Here is a 15,609-nt window from a genome sequence, read left to right as displayed (position 1 = left end):
TTCCTGTAGGATAGATATCAGGTTTAAGAGCCAAAAGAAAGGTATAACACATGAGGGAGATTTACTAAGGGAAAGAGAACATACAGTTCAATATTTATTATCTAGTGTAATTTTTTTCACATTGACCTCTTCTAGCAAACATCTCTCAGTTGTGCTCTGCCTGCCTACACTTAAACATTGTGGTGGCTTTGTCTTTTTTGGTCTCTTCTTAGTATTACATTTAAACTTTTAAAATTACTGACTACTGAAGTATTTTTAATCTTTACTAATTTTTTAGTTCTCCATTTATGCACTGTGATTTAATACAATGTAATGAAACTGTATTCTAATAAAAGCAATACATAATTGAATGGGAGATTATATGTATAAGTTATAAACGATATACTCAGAAAAATAAAAGTTTTGGGGACTGTCAAATAGTTTCATGGAGGAAGTTGGCTCTTCATTGAACATTGGAGAAAGCATACAGTTTATACTGGCATTGAAACTGAAGGGAGTATTACAGGCACTAGGGAATAGCTTGCGTTGAAGCAGAGCAGTAGGAAATGAACTGGACAGAAGTGTAGACACAGAGAACAGAAGAGGAATGGAATGTATGGTTGACTATCAGGAGAACCCTGAAGGAGGATATCAGTCTAGATGTGATAAATACTGTGGTATCAGTGACAATTCTAGAGGCATATGCTGTTTTTTAAGTATGGCTGTGTAGGAAGTGGTGGTTGCAAGATGGGGAAATGGTGGAAAGGAAAACAGTTCTGTGACTTGCCATAAGCCAGATTTGCTTTACCAAGGCAGTCAAATAGAATTTGATTACTTTTGGCTTTGTCATTTATATCTAGATTATTTTGTCAGTTTCGATTTTGGCCACATGATTAATACATAGAAACGGGAAGAAAGAAAGAAATATCACTGAGACTTGGAGACGTGAATGTTTTTGGTTTTAAACATGTTTTAATCAGGAAGTGAGCTGTTTACATGAAGACAGTACTTGAAAGTATGGGTTTGAATGTTAGGTGAAAGATCGGATACTTTGGGAAGCACCAGGAAACAGACATAATAGTTAACCAGCCTTCTACGTAACTGTGGTATAGGACTGGAGCATAGTAAGGCTCAGAGGGAAACGGAAGGTGAGGAAGGAGATGAGGAATTGCAAGTTTGGGTTCAGGAGGAAGATAAGGAGTTGGCGAAGAAAACAAAACTTGAGAAAATAAGATATTTTCTGCAAAGTCAGGGGTTAGCAACCTTTTTATTATTTGATAATTGCCTTAATATTTCTAAATAAAGGGAAAGTTACTCTACTTTTTACGTCTAAAAGGGCTAAAATGTTAATCAAAAGGTGATCAATGTGATTTTCTGTCAGTACTATATCAATAAGCTTATGTCAAAAAATTTAATTTTGATTTTTGTTTACCAAGTATTGACTTGTCATTTCTTTAGAACACCGTCACATCAAAGGAAAAATATCTGAATTGTGTCTAGAAGTCAAGAGAACCATACTATTGGTTGGACTTCTGATAAATTAGGTGTTAGATGTCTAAAATTGGAAATTGACAATATAAAGAAAATTATTTAGTGATTTGAGGAAAGCCTTTCCACTTCTTTTTGTTAAAACTTTTTATCTTAGTTTTATTCTAACACTGAATTGTAATTAGCTTATGAATTGATTTTACAATTCTAGTATTCCTGAAGATACACATTTTAGTTGTAGTTTAATTGAGATCTGGCTTATGCACTTAATATACGGTTTAAAGTCCTAAAATCAGGATTTTCAGATTCTGAATTAGGAGTTTGAATTAATAAGATTACAAGGCATTTTCATCCTGGCCAATTTTTATCATAGCTTTGAAATCCTACCTTTTTGTTTGCTTCTTCAAGCTAGAAAATTTCAGAATCAGGTAAAGTCCTGTAAAATGGCTCATTGTACTTTGAACCTTTAGTCAAAGGAGTGAAAATCATTGACAGATTGTTCTTGTAATGTTTCCCTTTTTTGGAGTGCCCTTTTTCTCATGATAAATGTCTCACAAATTCATATTAGAAAAACCCAACATGCTATTATCAAACCTACTATTTATTATGTGCGTGCTGATAACTGCTTTAGATATTGCATAGATGGGCCAGCACATGTTTATTAAGCTGGAAAATTCATCTAGCTTCGATAAGCTTTTTGCTTTGTTCTCAGATGTTGGCCACATTGATAACCAATATGATACTTCTGTTTTAATCTTTAAGGATGATCCCTTTTGGTGCTGAGTATTTTATACCTGGGTTTGTGTGTGTGTGTGAGAGAGAGAAAATGGAACATATATGAAAATTTCTAGTACTATATGCAGGCTTAGGATTTTATTTCTTGATTGTCTTGGCATATTTCCTTCAAGACCAACTTCTTATTCATAAGGTTACTCACTAAAACACGTAGTCCTTACCTTTATTTTGAAACAGATGGGGGCCAAAGCCAAAATAACGTGCTGATGAAAATGAAGTGTGTTTGGAGGGTGGGGGGAGGGGTTGTGCTTCAATTTGTGCTTGAATCTGTTGTATTTCTTTGTGGACATTTCAAATCCTTGACTACTTGTTTCTCATGATGATGGCTTTATATACCGTTAAGAAATGAATTGTGAGCTATAGTTAAAATAAATCATGATTAATATTTTGGTAAATATTGAGTCTTGTGTTTACTGACTTTATAGTATAACTTTGTTATAGGTTGTATTCTCTTGCCTCTTGTGAACATGTAGTGGTTTGTACCTGATGGTAGAGACTTTAAAATACTGCAGCAAATATAAATGTGCCAGAAAATTATTGTAGCATCTTAATTATCAGCCTAATTTATGTTAGATATTTTACAAGTTAATGTTAAAATTTGATGTTATGGCGGTGCCAGAAGTCTAATGTTGGAACTTACTGTTTGTCAAATAGATTGATTTTCATACAGTGAATAGAACCTTGTGTTGAAGGTACAAATTAGAGAAAATTTTGGACTGATTATATTTTTTGACCTTAGTTTTTCCGTTGATTTGTCTTAGATGAGGGTTATAGGTGCAGAATTACTGTTTTGTGTATACTGCTAATAGTAATTGTTTAAACAGTTTTTGGCAGTCTGGCATTTGAAGGCATTTCCTGTGAAATGATGCTCATGTGTATCTAACCATGCAGATCCTCAGTTTGTGGTCTGCCAGCTCAAGGTGAAGATCTATTCGTCCAATTCGGGACCCACACGACGGGAAGACAAGTTCATGTACTTTGAGTTCCCTCAGCCGCTGCCTGTGTGTGGTGACATCAAAGTAGAGTTCTTCCACAAACAGAACAAGATGCTAAAAAAGGTTTGCACTTTTCTTATAGTGGGGAAAATACCTAGACTCAACTGTATCTCGCATAGCAACCTTAGATCTTTTGCTTAAAATACTTGGTTAGGCAGAAATCATTGTGTAAGGAGAGAATACAAGATACATTTTATGACGGACATTCATGAATTCTAACTGGTTTTCTGTTGGATCTGCACATGCTTTGTTTCCTATAGCGTTGATGAGCCTTTCTGATGGTAAAAAGTCTTGTTAGAAGGAAAAGTCCTTATGACCTTGTAATTTGAGATGGATGTTCTTTAAGTTGGGTTATGCAGAGAAATTTTGTAAAAATATTAAAGATTGTATACCCCATTAAATCAGTTATAATCCTTCTGGAAAAGACGATCAGTCAACGAGAAGTTAGCAAAGCGCTATCAGTTTGTAAATGATTTAGTATATATGTATAAATAAGATGTGTTTCATGGTCTTGCATAAGAACATGAACCATTTCCCCCCTATTCTGGTTCATGTTTCCTGACACCAGATCATTTTATATTTAGCTTCCTCAAGTTTATTGAATAGTTTGATTTTTAGGTAGAAGGTCAGTTAATATGCAAAGGAAGTAATAAAGAATGAAAAATGTGGTATTAGATATACAAGTTTAGGAAGTTAGTGGGGTTTGCATCAAACTGAGCTATAGTTAAAGACTGCAAGAGCTCATTCTTTATCTTGGTGAACATTTAAGGTGAGTGTGCCTAAGGTGCAAACTTTTGGGGTAGCAGTGAACAAACATACAACCTTTGTATGTTGGTACTGCTCCTGGAACATGCTATGCTAGAGAATGTATCGTCAGTCTTTAGACATTCTCAGTAATAGGACTGATTTAGTTTTCTTGATGTTTAGCTTAAAAAAAAAATAAGTTGCATTTATTACAAAAATTTTAAATTCTACTTTGACTTACCCAAAGATATACAGTCTCCGATATCCAGAATCCACATAGCTGGGAAATTACAAAATGTTAAACTGGTTTTTTTTCACCAGAAACCCATTTCCTACCTATTCTGTATAAATAAAAGTTAAATATATCTCAGTAACTTGGAAAATTATTTTTTCAATAATCCAGGAAGCATTAGCAAGTGTTTTAAAATTAAGGTAAGTATTTCTTTCCTTTCTATTTGCTGTAAGACTGTTACACATTAACATTTTATATTTTGCTTTTAAAAACAGGCACCTGTACCACTATTCCCCTATCTATACCTTTAGGAGTACATAAGTTCTTACTTCAGTTATCATCTGTACATTACTTTAATACATGCAAAATTGAAGATTAGATCAATATTTGTAATATATCTGTATCTGGGATTACTTTACACTTATTTCCATTTTATGTGATTTTTCCCTACCTGCTATAAATGTTACTGTGATTTAAACAAAAACAGTTTTAGTATAGTCAGTATCTGTACAGAATTCACACTTGTGGAAATTTAAATATTACCAGCTTACGTTCTTCTCACTCTACATAAATTATGTATGTAGTTACTAACTCAGTGACTTTGCTAAAATAATTGAAATTAATACTTTTAAAAGACATATTTGACATTGTGAAGTACTGTTAAAAGATAAAAAGACAGTTAAATGTAAGATACTTACAAGTCTTCGCATCTTTCTGGGAAGATAACAAAACTCGAAGATAAATTAGAATAAAAGATTTACGTGGCAATTTAAATGAGATGAGATGCCACAAGGAGGCTGCCCGTCATTAACCATCCGGGGATCCGTATGGGCCAAATTCCAGTAATTAGGAGGTGAGAGAGAGAACATTTTCTGTGTTGGTCAAGAAAGGTTTCAAGTCATGAACTTCTGATGTGTTTTTTGATTAACATGGCCTCATGCTATTATTAAGATGTAATTTTAAAGAAATTTTATAACATAAAATGTCAAGAATTGTTGGTATTCCTCCCCCTATCTTATGAAAATTTTCAAACATACACTCGTACTGTCATGTTAAGAAACAGGACCCACTTAATGTTTGTTTGTATTGCTTCAGAATAGAAACGTACCTGCCTTGCCTTCATCGAGAAGTTGTGCTGACATTTCAAGAACTTTTATTAAAGTAAATCTTGTAATAGTTAAGTTATTTTAGAACTTAGTGGAATTCCATTTTTGGTCTAAAATTTGAACAAAAGAATAATCTTATGTGAACTAGATGTGGCAGATAACCCACATGATTGCCAAATATTTGTGTTTGTCTTTATTCAAAATATCAACTGACACATGGCTTATGTTTATTGACCTGTCACAGTGTTGAATATAGGAATATATTTTCTTCTTTAAAAAAATTTACAATCTTTTTTTTTTTTTTTTAAGGACAAAATGTTTCACTTTTGGGTAAATACATTCTTCATACCAGGACCAGAGGAAACCTCAGAAAAAGTAGAAAACGGAAGTCTATGTGATCAAGAAATTGATAGTATTTGCAGTATAGAGCGTGCAGATAATGACAAGGAATATTTAGTACTCACTTTAACGAAAAACGATCTTGACAAAGCAAATAAAGACAAGGCCAACCGATACTTTTCTCCAAATTTTAAGGTCAGTTAAAAACACTTTGAGGAGTTGGTGGGTGGCTGTGTGTGTGTGTGTGTGTGTGTGTGTGTGTCTTAGGTGTATAGCTGGTGAAGGCCTTGGCATGTCTCAGTTTTAAATTAACTACTATTTAGAAGCAATATTTACATATCAGTAACTTGAGTTTCTAACAAGGATGCACACAGTAAGCTTTGTATTTCCCCACTGTCTTCTGTGTGGTTGTTTGGTGAACTCTGAGCTAGGGGTTTGGGAAGTGGAGTTAAGTTTAAGCAGGACAACAGGAAGTAGGAATGGGGGAAGAAAGATGTAGAAGGGAACTCAGTCGTTTTGGAATGATTTGTACAGAATGTTCTTAAAATTCTTACTTTTGTCCCCTTCCCATATAGTCTCAACTCTGCAGAGTGATCTTAAAATAGATATGATTGTGTCACTCCTGTTCATACTTTTTAAAGACCTTGTGGGTTTTGATGGGACCGACAAGGACCTACAAAACTCAGCACTGGCCTCCCTCCTGCACTGACTCTAGCCACGTCTGCCCCCTGCTCCCCAGGAGTCCCCTATTCTGGGCTGTGTTTGGTCCTTCCACACGCTGTGCTCTCCTGCCTCCAGTCCTTTCAGTTCTTTTTTTCTCCCTGTACCTCTCGACCTTCCACCTTTCCCCCTGCCCTTCCTGCACTGGGCCTTCTGTTGTAGCCTTAGCTTCAGTCTTGCCTGCTCTGCAAGGCCTTACTTCATCCTCCTCCAGTGTTAATCCCATTCTAAAACTGTCTACTTCCTCATATTGTGGAAGTATTTGCTTCATGTACTACTATATATATGTGAGTGTGTGTGTATTTTATTCCTGTCTATAGATAAGAATTCCTAGAATCAAAAAGCTGATCTGTAAATATTTCCAAATGGTTAGTTTGCCTTTTTTTTCTCCTTTCTTATTTCTTAAAATTTTTTTTAATGTTTTTATTTATTTTTGAGAGAGAGAGACAGAGACAGAGACAGCGTGAGCAGGGGAGGGTCAGAGAGAGAAGGAGTCACAGGATCTGAAGACAGGCTCCAGGCTCTGAGCTAGCGGTCAGCACAGAGCCTGACGCGGGGCTCAAACCCATGAACCATGAGATCATGACGTGAGCCAAAGTCAGACTCTTAACCGACTGAGCCACCCAGGTGCCCCTCCTTTCTTATTTCTTATTCTACTTGATTCCTCCACATCTCCGCCTTTCTTTCACTATACCTTTCTCCTTTCTCTTTTTAAAAATTTTCTCTTCCTTGTTTTGCCTTATTCCATTTTAATAGTAACAACCCTAACTATAGCTTGTAAGTATAAGAATATTGCTAGTAATAGTAAAAATAAAGGGTCTACATATTTTAAGTGAAAATAAATCCATTATTAAGTGCCTTTAGATCTTACATTTCTCTTAAGTGTTTAGAAGTGTCTTTTAGGATCCACAGGCATCCATTGATGGTCTTTTATCTAAGTCTGCATTTTCTTTAATTACTAGCTTTTGTAGTATGACTTCCTCCAGTTTTATTGTTTTCTGTTTTAATATTATTACAAGAATATATATTTACATATAGAAAGTATTTCAGTTATCGGCAAACAAAAAAAATTATTTGTTCGTAAGCACATGGTAAGTGCTTATGAACAAATAATGTGGAGATGGGATAGAGAATCATTCAGTCATTTGGTATGTGTTTTTAGGTGGATAGTTAAGAGAAGTCCTCTCCGAGCAGGTGACATTTAATCAGGGGCTTAAATGAAATGAGTGAGCTGCACAAATATCTAAGGGAAGAGGGAAGGACAGAGACAGTTACAAAAGCCCTGAGACAGGAATAATTTGGGTAGTTTTGAGGAACAACGGAGGAGTCGTTTTGACTAAAGCACCTAAGTCTGCATATGAAGACATTAGTGTGTTTTCAGCACAGGAAGGATGTAATCTGAATTCTGTCTTTAAAAGTTCATTCTGTCCACTCCTTCAAAATGTAGACTGGAGAGGAGAGTAGGGACAGGAGGCAAGAACAGAGCTGGGAGGTGAGTCGAGAAGCTGTTGCCATAGTTTAATCCAGTGGAGAGACTGAAAATACTTTTCGTAAACTTGATGAACTTCAGTCTCAGTGCATTTCTTTTGTACATTTATTTAGTCAATGCTTGCAGTTTATGCTTATTAAAGACTAGCATATCAACATCCCAGTATATCTTTTCATTGTATTGTAAGAAGGAACATAGAAGGAATCTGAAGAAGAGGGTCATTTAAAAGGCCTTCTAAAGATCATATAGATCGTGGCACTTTTAAAGATGAATCTGTTAAAAATAAAGATCTTTACTAAGTGATTTAAGTTTAGATTTATGGGTTTTCCATTTAAACCTTCTCTTTTTTTCTCTAGGTGAAGCTGTATTTCACAAAAACAGTAGAGGAGCCATCAAATCCAGAGGCTAGCAGTTCAACTTCTGTAACACCAGATGTTAGTGACAATGAACCTGATCATTATAGATATTCTGACACCACTGACTCTGATCCAGAGAATGAACCTTTTGATGAAGATCAGCATACACAAATTACAAAAGTCTGAATTTTTTTTTTATCAAGAGGGATAAAACACCATGAAAACAAACTTGAATAAACTGAAATTGGACCTTTTTTTTTTTTTAATGGCAATAGGACATTGTGTCAGATTACCAGTTAATAGGAACAGTTCTCTTTTCCTGACCAATCTTGTTATACCCTATACATCCACAGGGTTTTGACACTTGTTGTCCAGTTGAAGAAAGGTTGTGTAGCTGTGTCATGTATATACCTTTTTGTGTCAAAAGGACATTTAAATTCAATTAGGATAAATAAAGATGGCACTTTCCCATTTTATTCCAGTTTTATAAAAAGTGGAGACAGACTGATGTGTATACGTAGGAATTTCTCATTTTGTGTTCTGTCACCAACTGAAGTGGCTAAAGAGTTTTGTGACATGCAGGTTCACATCCTGCCCCTCTGCACTTGTGGCAACAGAGAAGTTTGCAGTTGGCTAAGAGGAGTTTCCCAAGGGTTCGCTGCATTCTCATGCATGTGTTTGGGTCGAGGATGGAGGGAGTGCTCAGAAAGGGACGGGTTTCATGCTGGACTCTGGACCTTACGCCGTCTCCGGCTGTTACGCGCGCCTTTCTTTAGCATGCTACGGTTACTAATCCGGATGTTTGAGGAGTTGGCCGCTGTCACTGCTTGTTGTTTTGTGCATTTTTTTAAAAGCATATTGGTGCTAGAAAAGGCAGCTAGAGGGAGTGAATCTGTATTGGGGTACAGGAATGAACCTTCCACAACTTCTTAAGAATCCACAAATGAAGGGATATAAAAATAACGTGGTCATAGGTAAGAAACACAGCAACAATGGCTTAACCAGATAAATGTGGAGGCTGTCAACAAAGAATGGGCTGGAAGCATTTAAAAAGTTGACAGTGATTTATCAGACATGCTCTCTCACTCGTAATGACTGCTCCATCTCCTGTGTGATCAAGGCCAGTGCGAAAAGTCAGATGCTATCAGTACCTACATCAGTCGACAGCGTGCACTTACTTTATTAGTTTCCAATCATATACCTGCTGTGGATGCTTTGTGTGCTGCCTGCAAGCTGCTTTTTCCTCATTGAATATAAGATATTTTGTAATGCTGCACAGGAAATTTCAATTTGAGATTCTACAGTAAGCGTTTTTTTTTCCTTTAAAGATTTGTGATGCACTTACTTATTCAGTCAGATAGCCGTCAGCCGTTCTGCCCTTTTGACCTTACACATTCTAGTACCATGAGTTTTGCAGTTTTGCACATTTTTTAAATGTCATTAACTGTTAGGGAGTTTTACTTGAATACTGAATACATATAATGTTTATATTTAAAAGGACATTATTTGTGTTAAAAAGGAAATTAGAGTCACAGTAAATTTTCAACACTGCACAAATAATAAGGCATTTACTTTTTCGGTAGAAATTGTCCCACATAATGCTTTTATCGATTTTTATTGAAAGAATAGTTTTTTTTTTTTAAATGTGCAGTGTTGAATCATTTCTTCATAGTGCTAGAGTTAGGACTAGGGCTTCAGTTTCACTTCTTAAATATCATATATTTGATATGCCCAGACTGCATATGATTTTAAGCAGAATACAACTGCTATTAAAAAGCTAATGTGAAGATTTTATTAAAAAGAAGTCCCCTCCCCCCAAAATTTGGTGTCTTTCAAATTCTACCTTAACCTTGAAACATTGAAATATCCAGTCAATTCATTTCTTAATGGTGTAAAATCTCATTTTCAATAACTTATTGGTGCTGAAATTGTTCACTAGCTGTGGTCTGACCCTAGTTAATTTACTAAAACAGATTGCCATTAGGACCTATTAGAGCAGCATTTATAGAGTTTGATGGTAAATAGATTAGGCAGAAGTTCATTGAAAATATTCTTAGTAAATAATGTTGACATGTTTTCCATACCTCATCAGTTTCATTCAACAAATAAAAAATTTCTAAATTTTTAACAGAGCTCTTAGGATTTACACATTTGTATTGAAACATTGATATACAGAGAATTGATTGCTCCTCAGTTAAATTGGTAAGGTTAGAGACAACCATTCCTAAGATCTCAGTGTTGAAATTTATACACCACCTTTTCTTTCATAAAAGCTGAAAATTGTTGACTAAAATGAAAATCAACTATTCATGTTTTGATGATAGTTATTAATACTGTTATTTGTTACAGTTTTGGGCACAGTATATATTAAAACATAACTTGTGTTGTTCCAATATGTAACATGGAGGGCCAGGTCATAAATAATGACATTATAATGGGCTTTTGCACTGTTATTATTTTTCCTTTGGAATGTGAAGGTCTGAATGAGGGTTTTGATTTTGAATGTTTCAATGTTTTTGAGAAGCCTTGCTTACATTTTATGGTGTAGTCATTGGAAATGGAAAAATGGCATTATATATATATTATATATATATAAATATATATTATACATACTACTCCCCTTTATTTCAGTTACCATCCCCATAGAATTTGACAAGAATTGCTATGACTGAAAGGTTTTTGAGTCCTAATTAAAACTTTATTTATGACAGTATTCATAATTAGAATGCATTCTGTAGGTAATCTCTTTGAGTTTCTGGAATGTTTTCTTACTTAGACTCTTTGGATGTGCAGCCGCTTACATGTCTGAAGTTACTTGAAGGCATCACTTTTAAGAAAGCTTACAATTGGGCCCTGTACCATCACAAGTCCTCTGTAGCTCCTCTTGAACATTTTTTTTTTGCCATAATTATTAAAGAGTAGTTGAAGAAATAGCATCACCGTTCTTTGCTGTGGCACAGGTTATAAACTTAAGTGGAGTTTACCGGCAGCATCAAATGTTTCAGCTTTAAAAAATATAAGTAGGGTACAAGTTACATGTTTAGTTCTAGAAAATTTGTGCAATATGTTCATAACGATGGCTGTGGTTGCCACAAAGTGCCTCGTTTACCTTTAAATACTGTTAATATGTTGTGCATGCGGACGGAGGGGTGGAACTGTGCGCTGGAGGGCTCTAACTGCAGTGTCTGGCCGAGCTGCCTTCTACCCTGCCAGTTCACAAGTTCAATCTGTTTTCATATAGATTATATATACTAAACAATTTCAGTCTGTTAAACAGCCTTACTCTGATTCAGCCTCTTCAGATACTCTTGTGTGTGCAGCAGTGGCTCTGTGTGTAAATGCTATGCACTGAGGATACACAAAAAAATATGTGTACAGGATAATGCCTCATACCAATCAGATGTCCATTTGTTATTGTGTTTGTTAACAACCCTTATCTCTTAGTGTTATAAACTCCACTTAAAACTGATTAAAGTCTCATTCTTGTCATTGTGTGGGTGTTTTATTAAATGAGAGTATTTATAACTTAAATTGTTTAAACTTACTGAAATTTTAAATAATGGGCAGCCAAATGTGATTACGTTTTCTGTAATTTTTTTTTTCCTTGCTGTCCTTCAAAGCCTGCAGTTATAAAAACATGGGCCTTTATCAGCTTGTGAGTAGAGTATCTGTCTACTCATGTCTAAGAGAGGCACTTTTTTTTAGGGCCTTTGTCAACACTTAATAAATTGTTTCAAGCACATTAAATAGCGTTCTAATCCTGAAAAAAAGTTCAGGATTCTTGAAATTTTGCCTCCTTTTTTTTCTTTACTTTTTTAATTTTTTTACTAAGCCAGATGTCTGAAGATAATTCCGCAAAATGATGGATTTGATACTTCAGATTTCAACTTTGTGACTTTTCCATTTATGATTCTGTAGAGACTGCCGTCAACATACGGGAAGTTTCATCTGCTCATTGTGACTTGTGTCATTTAAAAGTTGATATTCCAGAGTAGTCTGAGAGACTGTGTACTTGAATTAATCTGGTTATTTCTAATATTCTTAAAAGTATAAAGACAAAGGCATATCCTTTCAACAAAGCATAGCAAGATAATAAGTGAAAGTGTAGCTTGTACAAATGTTTTGAAAATAAAGCAGCCCACTTATAAAACAGCGAAATTTAATGTTCTTTCAAGTTTACATTTTCTCATGTGACTTTAAAAAAAAGTGAATGTGAATAGTGTATAATCATCCAAACTATGAAAAGTGTGGGATGCACACAGTTTTATTTTTTTCTTTTAGGTATATTAAGTATGGTTGGAAACTATACTGGAGTTTTAAATTACTGTGTTTTATAAGGAGATCTTGGTGATGTCTGAAAAATAGGAATTTAATGGCAATTTTGTTTTTATTGCATGTTTTCACTACACTGTAGTTTGAGCTAGTTTGGTTAAGTGAATGCCATCACCATTTCCATTGAGAATTAAAAAATCACCAATGTTTAACATGCAGGCTTCTAAAGGCAGACAAAAAATCAAACCCTGAAATCTAATGAATTTGCTGCTAACGTCCAGCCTCTTTTGGTTCTTTTATTCCTGCCAGATAAACTCGCTACGCATCTAAAACTTAGTCTTCAATGACTTAAGTAGAAGTTTTGATTGGGAGTGCTCTTAACTAGCACAGAGAGAAAGGTTTCTGAATGGAAACAATAAATAATCAGTCTAAACTGGTTTAAGGACAGTATTTTAAAACTGTAGGAAGCCTAATGATTAAGTTGCTTGTCCACTTTTTTATTTTAAATTTGGAGCAAGTCTATTCCTTTATAACCATGATCTTGCTATTTTTTTCCTCCTCCAAGAGAGCTTCCTTCTCACAAATGTATTAGAATGTAGGTAGCCAGTCTTGGTAAATTTATATTGGTTGGTGGCTTTAAAAGTTTGTAATGTGAAGGCGACAGGAAAGAACAAATAATTTTTGTTGGTGGTAATAAATAACCTTTGGTTCTTAAGATAGCTATTTTGAGAATACTTTTCCATAGCAACAACAATAAAATAATCATAATTCCCCCATGTGGAGACATAGCCGTTATTGATGCTTCAGTGACTATACAATCATTTTTTTCTGTATATTCATGTATATATTTTCTTCAGTAATGAAATTTGTACTGTGTGTACTCTCAGAGCCCATAAGCTTACTATTTCTGACATGGATTTATAGTGTTCAGTTACATCAGAAAATGAGCAGTGACTTGATTCTAATGCTGCAGATGCAGATTATGTGCAGTTATTGAGAGCCCTTTCCAAGTCAGTTGGTTAATTATGAATGTTTAGATACTGTTGACATCAGGATGTTACATGTCTAAGTAAATAAAATAGTTACATTTATTTAGCATAGACAAGCTAAACATTGTAGATATATCTCCTCAGAAACCATTTTAAATATTTGCATTTTGGAGTTATGTGTTAAGTAGTTAAGCAGAATATGTAAGACACTATATTAGTAGTTGATTTCACCATCGCCTTTCCGGTTCCCTCATAGGTTGGAAAAGAGAATGAGCTTTTCATGAGGGAAAAGAGAATGAGCTTTTCAGTTTTTAGACTTCCAAACTGTTCGATTTAGAGTGAGTTAGTTTTAACACTGGCAAAAAAAAAAAAAAAAAAAAAAAGGCTGGGGGGAGCTACTGCTTGTTCGTCAATTGTCTTTAAATCTGTGCTAGTGTGGTTTCCAACATCTCAAAAACAGTATTTCATGAATGGTTCACCTTTAGTTCTGGAATTTGCTGTGCTTAATGGCATGGGGGCTTAGAACATGCAACTCTTCTTTTGATAGTCATTTGAGAATTTGGGTGGGAAGGATTTAGCTGCAGGGCAGTACGTAACTTATAGATCAACATCTTGGTATTTCAAGAACAGTTTTGCATATATGAGTGACATCAGCTGCCATCGTTGAGCATTACCAGGTTTTAAAATAAAGCTGCATATTTTTTAAAGGAAGTGTTAAATGGATTTATATTTTTCGTTTTTTTAATTAAAAGTAATCTCTGTCTCTTGTTGCATGTTGTTTCTCCTCTGTTCTTGAAATGGTTAGAAGTTTTTTTTTTTTTTTTTTGGAATGGAGCAAGGCTTGTCAACAGCTCTACTGTTGCAGGTTGTCAACTATTTTACTGTAGTGAAATTCTGGAAATGTTTAGGTGTGGCTTTCTGGAGCCTGTCCTTTATTGATGTTAATTTATGTGCACCTTAGTATTTTCTGCCCACCCTATACAATCGTCCAAATGATATCCAGTGGTACAAATGCCCTTTCAGTTTTTACTTTTTCTCATTAAATTGCCCTAATGCAATTTATAAACACAAGTGTGGATGGGTGGGTGGGTGAATTCAATTTTTGAGTGCTAGACTCCCAACTTCAGAGACTAAATTCTTTGATTCAGGCCAACCGTTCTCACTGGAATCTGAAAGTTCATTGTAATGAAAATAATGTTAACCTTGGATGACCTTTGACGTACAGGAATGAATCATGGATATTAATGAATTTGTTAGTAGCATCTTGATGTGTGCATTAATGAGTTATTTTCAAACTTGTGCATTTAACCAAAGTTGGTGTATTGGAAATGTTTATATCAAGTTCCATTTGGCTACTGATGGACATAAAAACAAATGCTTTCCTATGGAGAGTATTTTTTCTTTAAAAAAATTAAAAAAGTTAATTATTTTGAATATTTGGTTTTAAATTTTTTATTCAACAAGTATTTTTTAAGTCCCTTCCTTTTATAACAGGTGTTTGAAATATATTAGTGATCAAAACAGACATATCCTCTTATTGCCCTCAGGAGTTTCCATGCCAGGAGAGGAAATATGTTTTATTAAAATGTGATACATGCTGTGAAATAGGAGTTGCATGTGATACAGTCATGATAACCAAACATTGCATATGCTCCCCTTGACTTTGACCCCCTTGAGGTTGGCTGGAACTATGGTAACTAGTCCATTCCAATGAGCAGGCAGTGAAAGTGAGGTAACACTTCCAAAGAAAGACAGTGACCGAGGACTGGACACATTTCAAGTGGTGCGGCTCTGTCAGCCTGGGTCTTGAGTGATTTTACGGAGCAGAACTTCTTCAAATCTGATGTGTCAGACATTAGCATGAGCAAGAAACCAATATAACTTAGACTGAGGTTCTGGGACAATTTGTTACCACAGCATAATTAATTATATTCTGACTGCTGCTTTGGAAGGTCAGAGAAGGAAGCAGGGAAGGGGCAATGTCTGAAAACCAGCAACATGGTGCAATAAAGAAACTAAATTGCGGGGCAGTCTTTAACGATCACCTGCCAGGCACGGTTTTAGATACTTGAGACAAGTGGGCAAACAGCAGATCCCCATTCCCG

The 15,609-nt window shown here is 35.1% G+C and overlaps 1 protein-coding gene across 1 annotated transcript in view; it reads left to right on the top strand.

Moving 5' to 3' along the window:
* PTEN (phosphatase and tensin homolog) overlaps positions 1-14,938 on the top strand; it is a 92,561-nt gene extending 77,623 nt beyond the window's left edge. Inside the window, exons 7-9 of the mRNA XM_029931700.1 lie at positions 3,154-3,320; positions 5,649-5,873; positions 8,244-14,938. Of these exons, the coding sequence (XP_029787560.1) occupies positions 3,154-3,320; positions 5,649-5,873; positions 8,244-8,429 (578 nt within the window). The 3' untranslated portion in view covers positions 8,430-14,938. The remainder of the gene's footprint in view (positions 1-3,153; positions 3,321-5,648; positions 5,874-8,243) is intronic.
* The last annotated feature ends 671 nt before the right edge of the window (positions 14,939-15,609 follow it).

The sequence above is a fragment of the Suricata suricatta genome, chromosome 2 (assembly GCF_006229205.1).
Source record: "Suricata suricatta isolate VVHF042 chromosome 2, meerkat_22Aug2017_6uvM2_HiC, whole genome shotgun sequence".
NCBI lineage: Eukaryota > Metazoa > Chordata > Mammalia > Carnivora > Herpestidae > Suricata > Suricata suricatta.
Note: the sequence above shows the minus strand (reverse complement) of the source record. Positions and strands in the feature narration are given on the sequence as shown.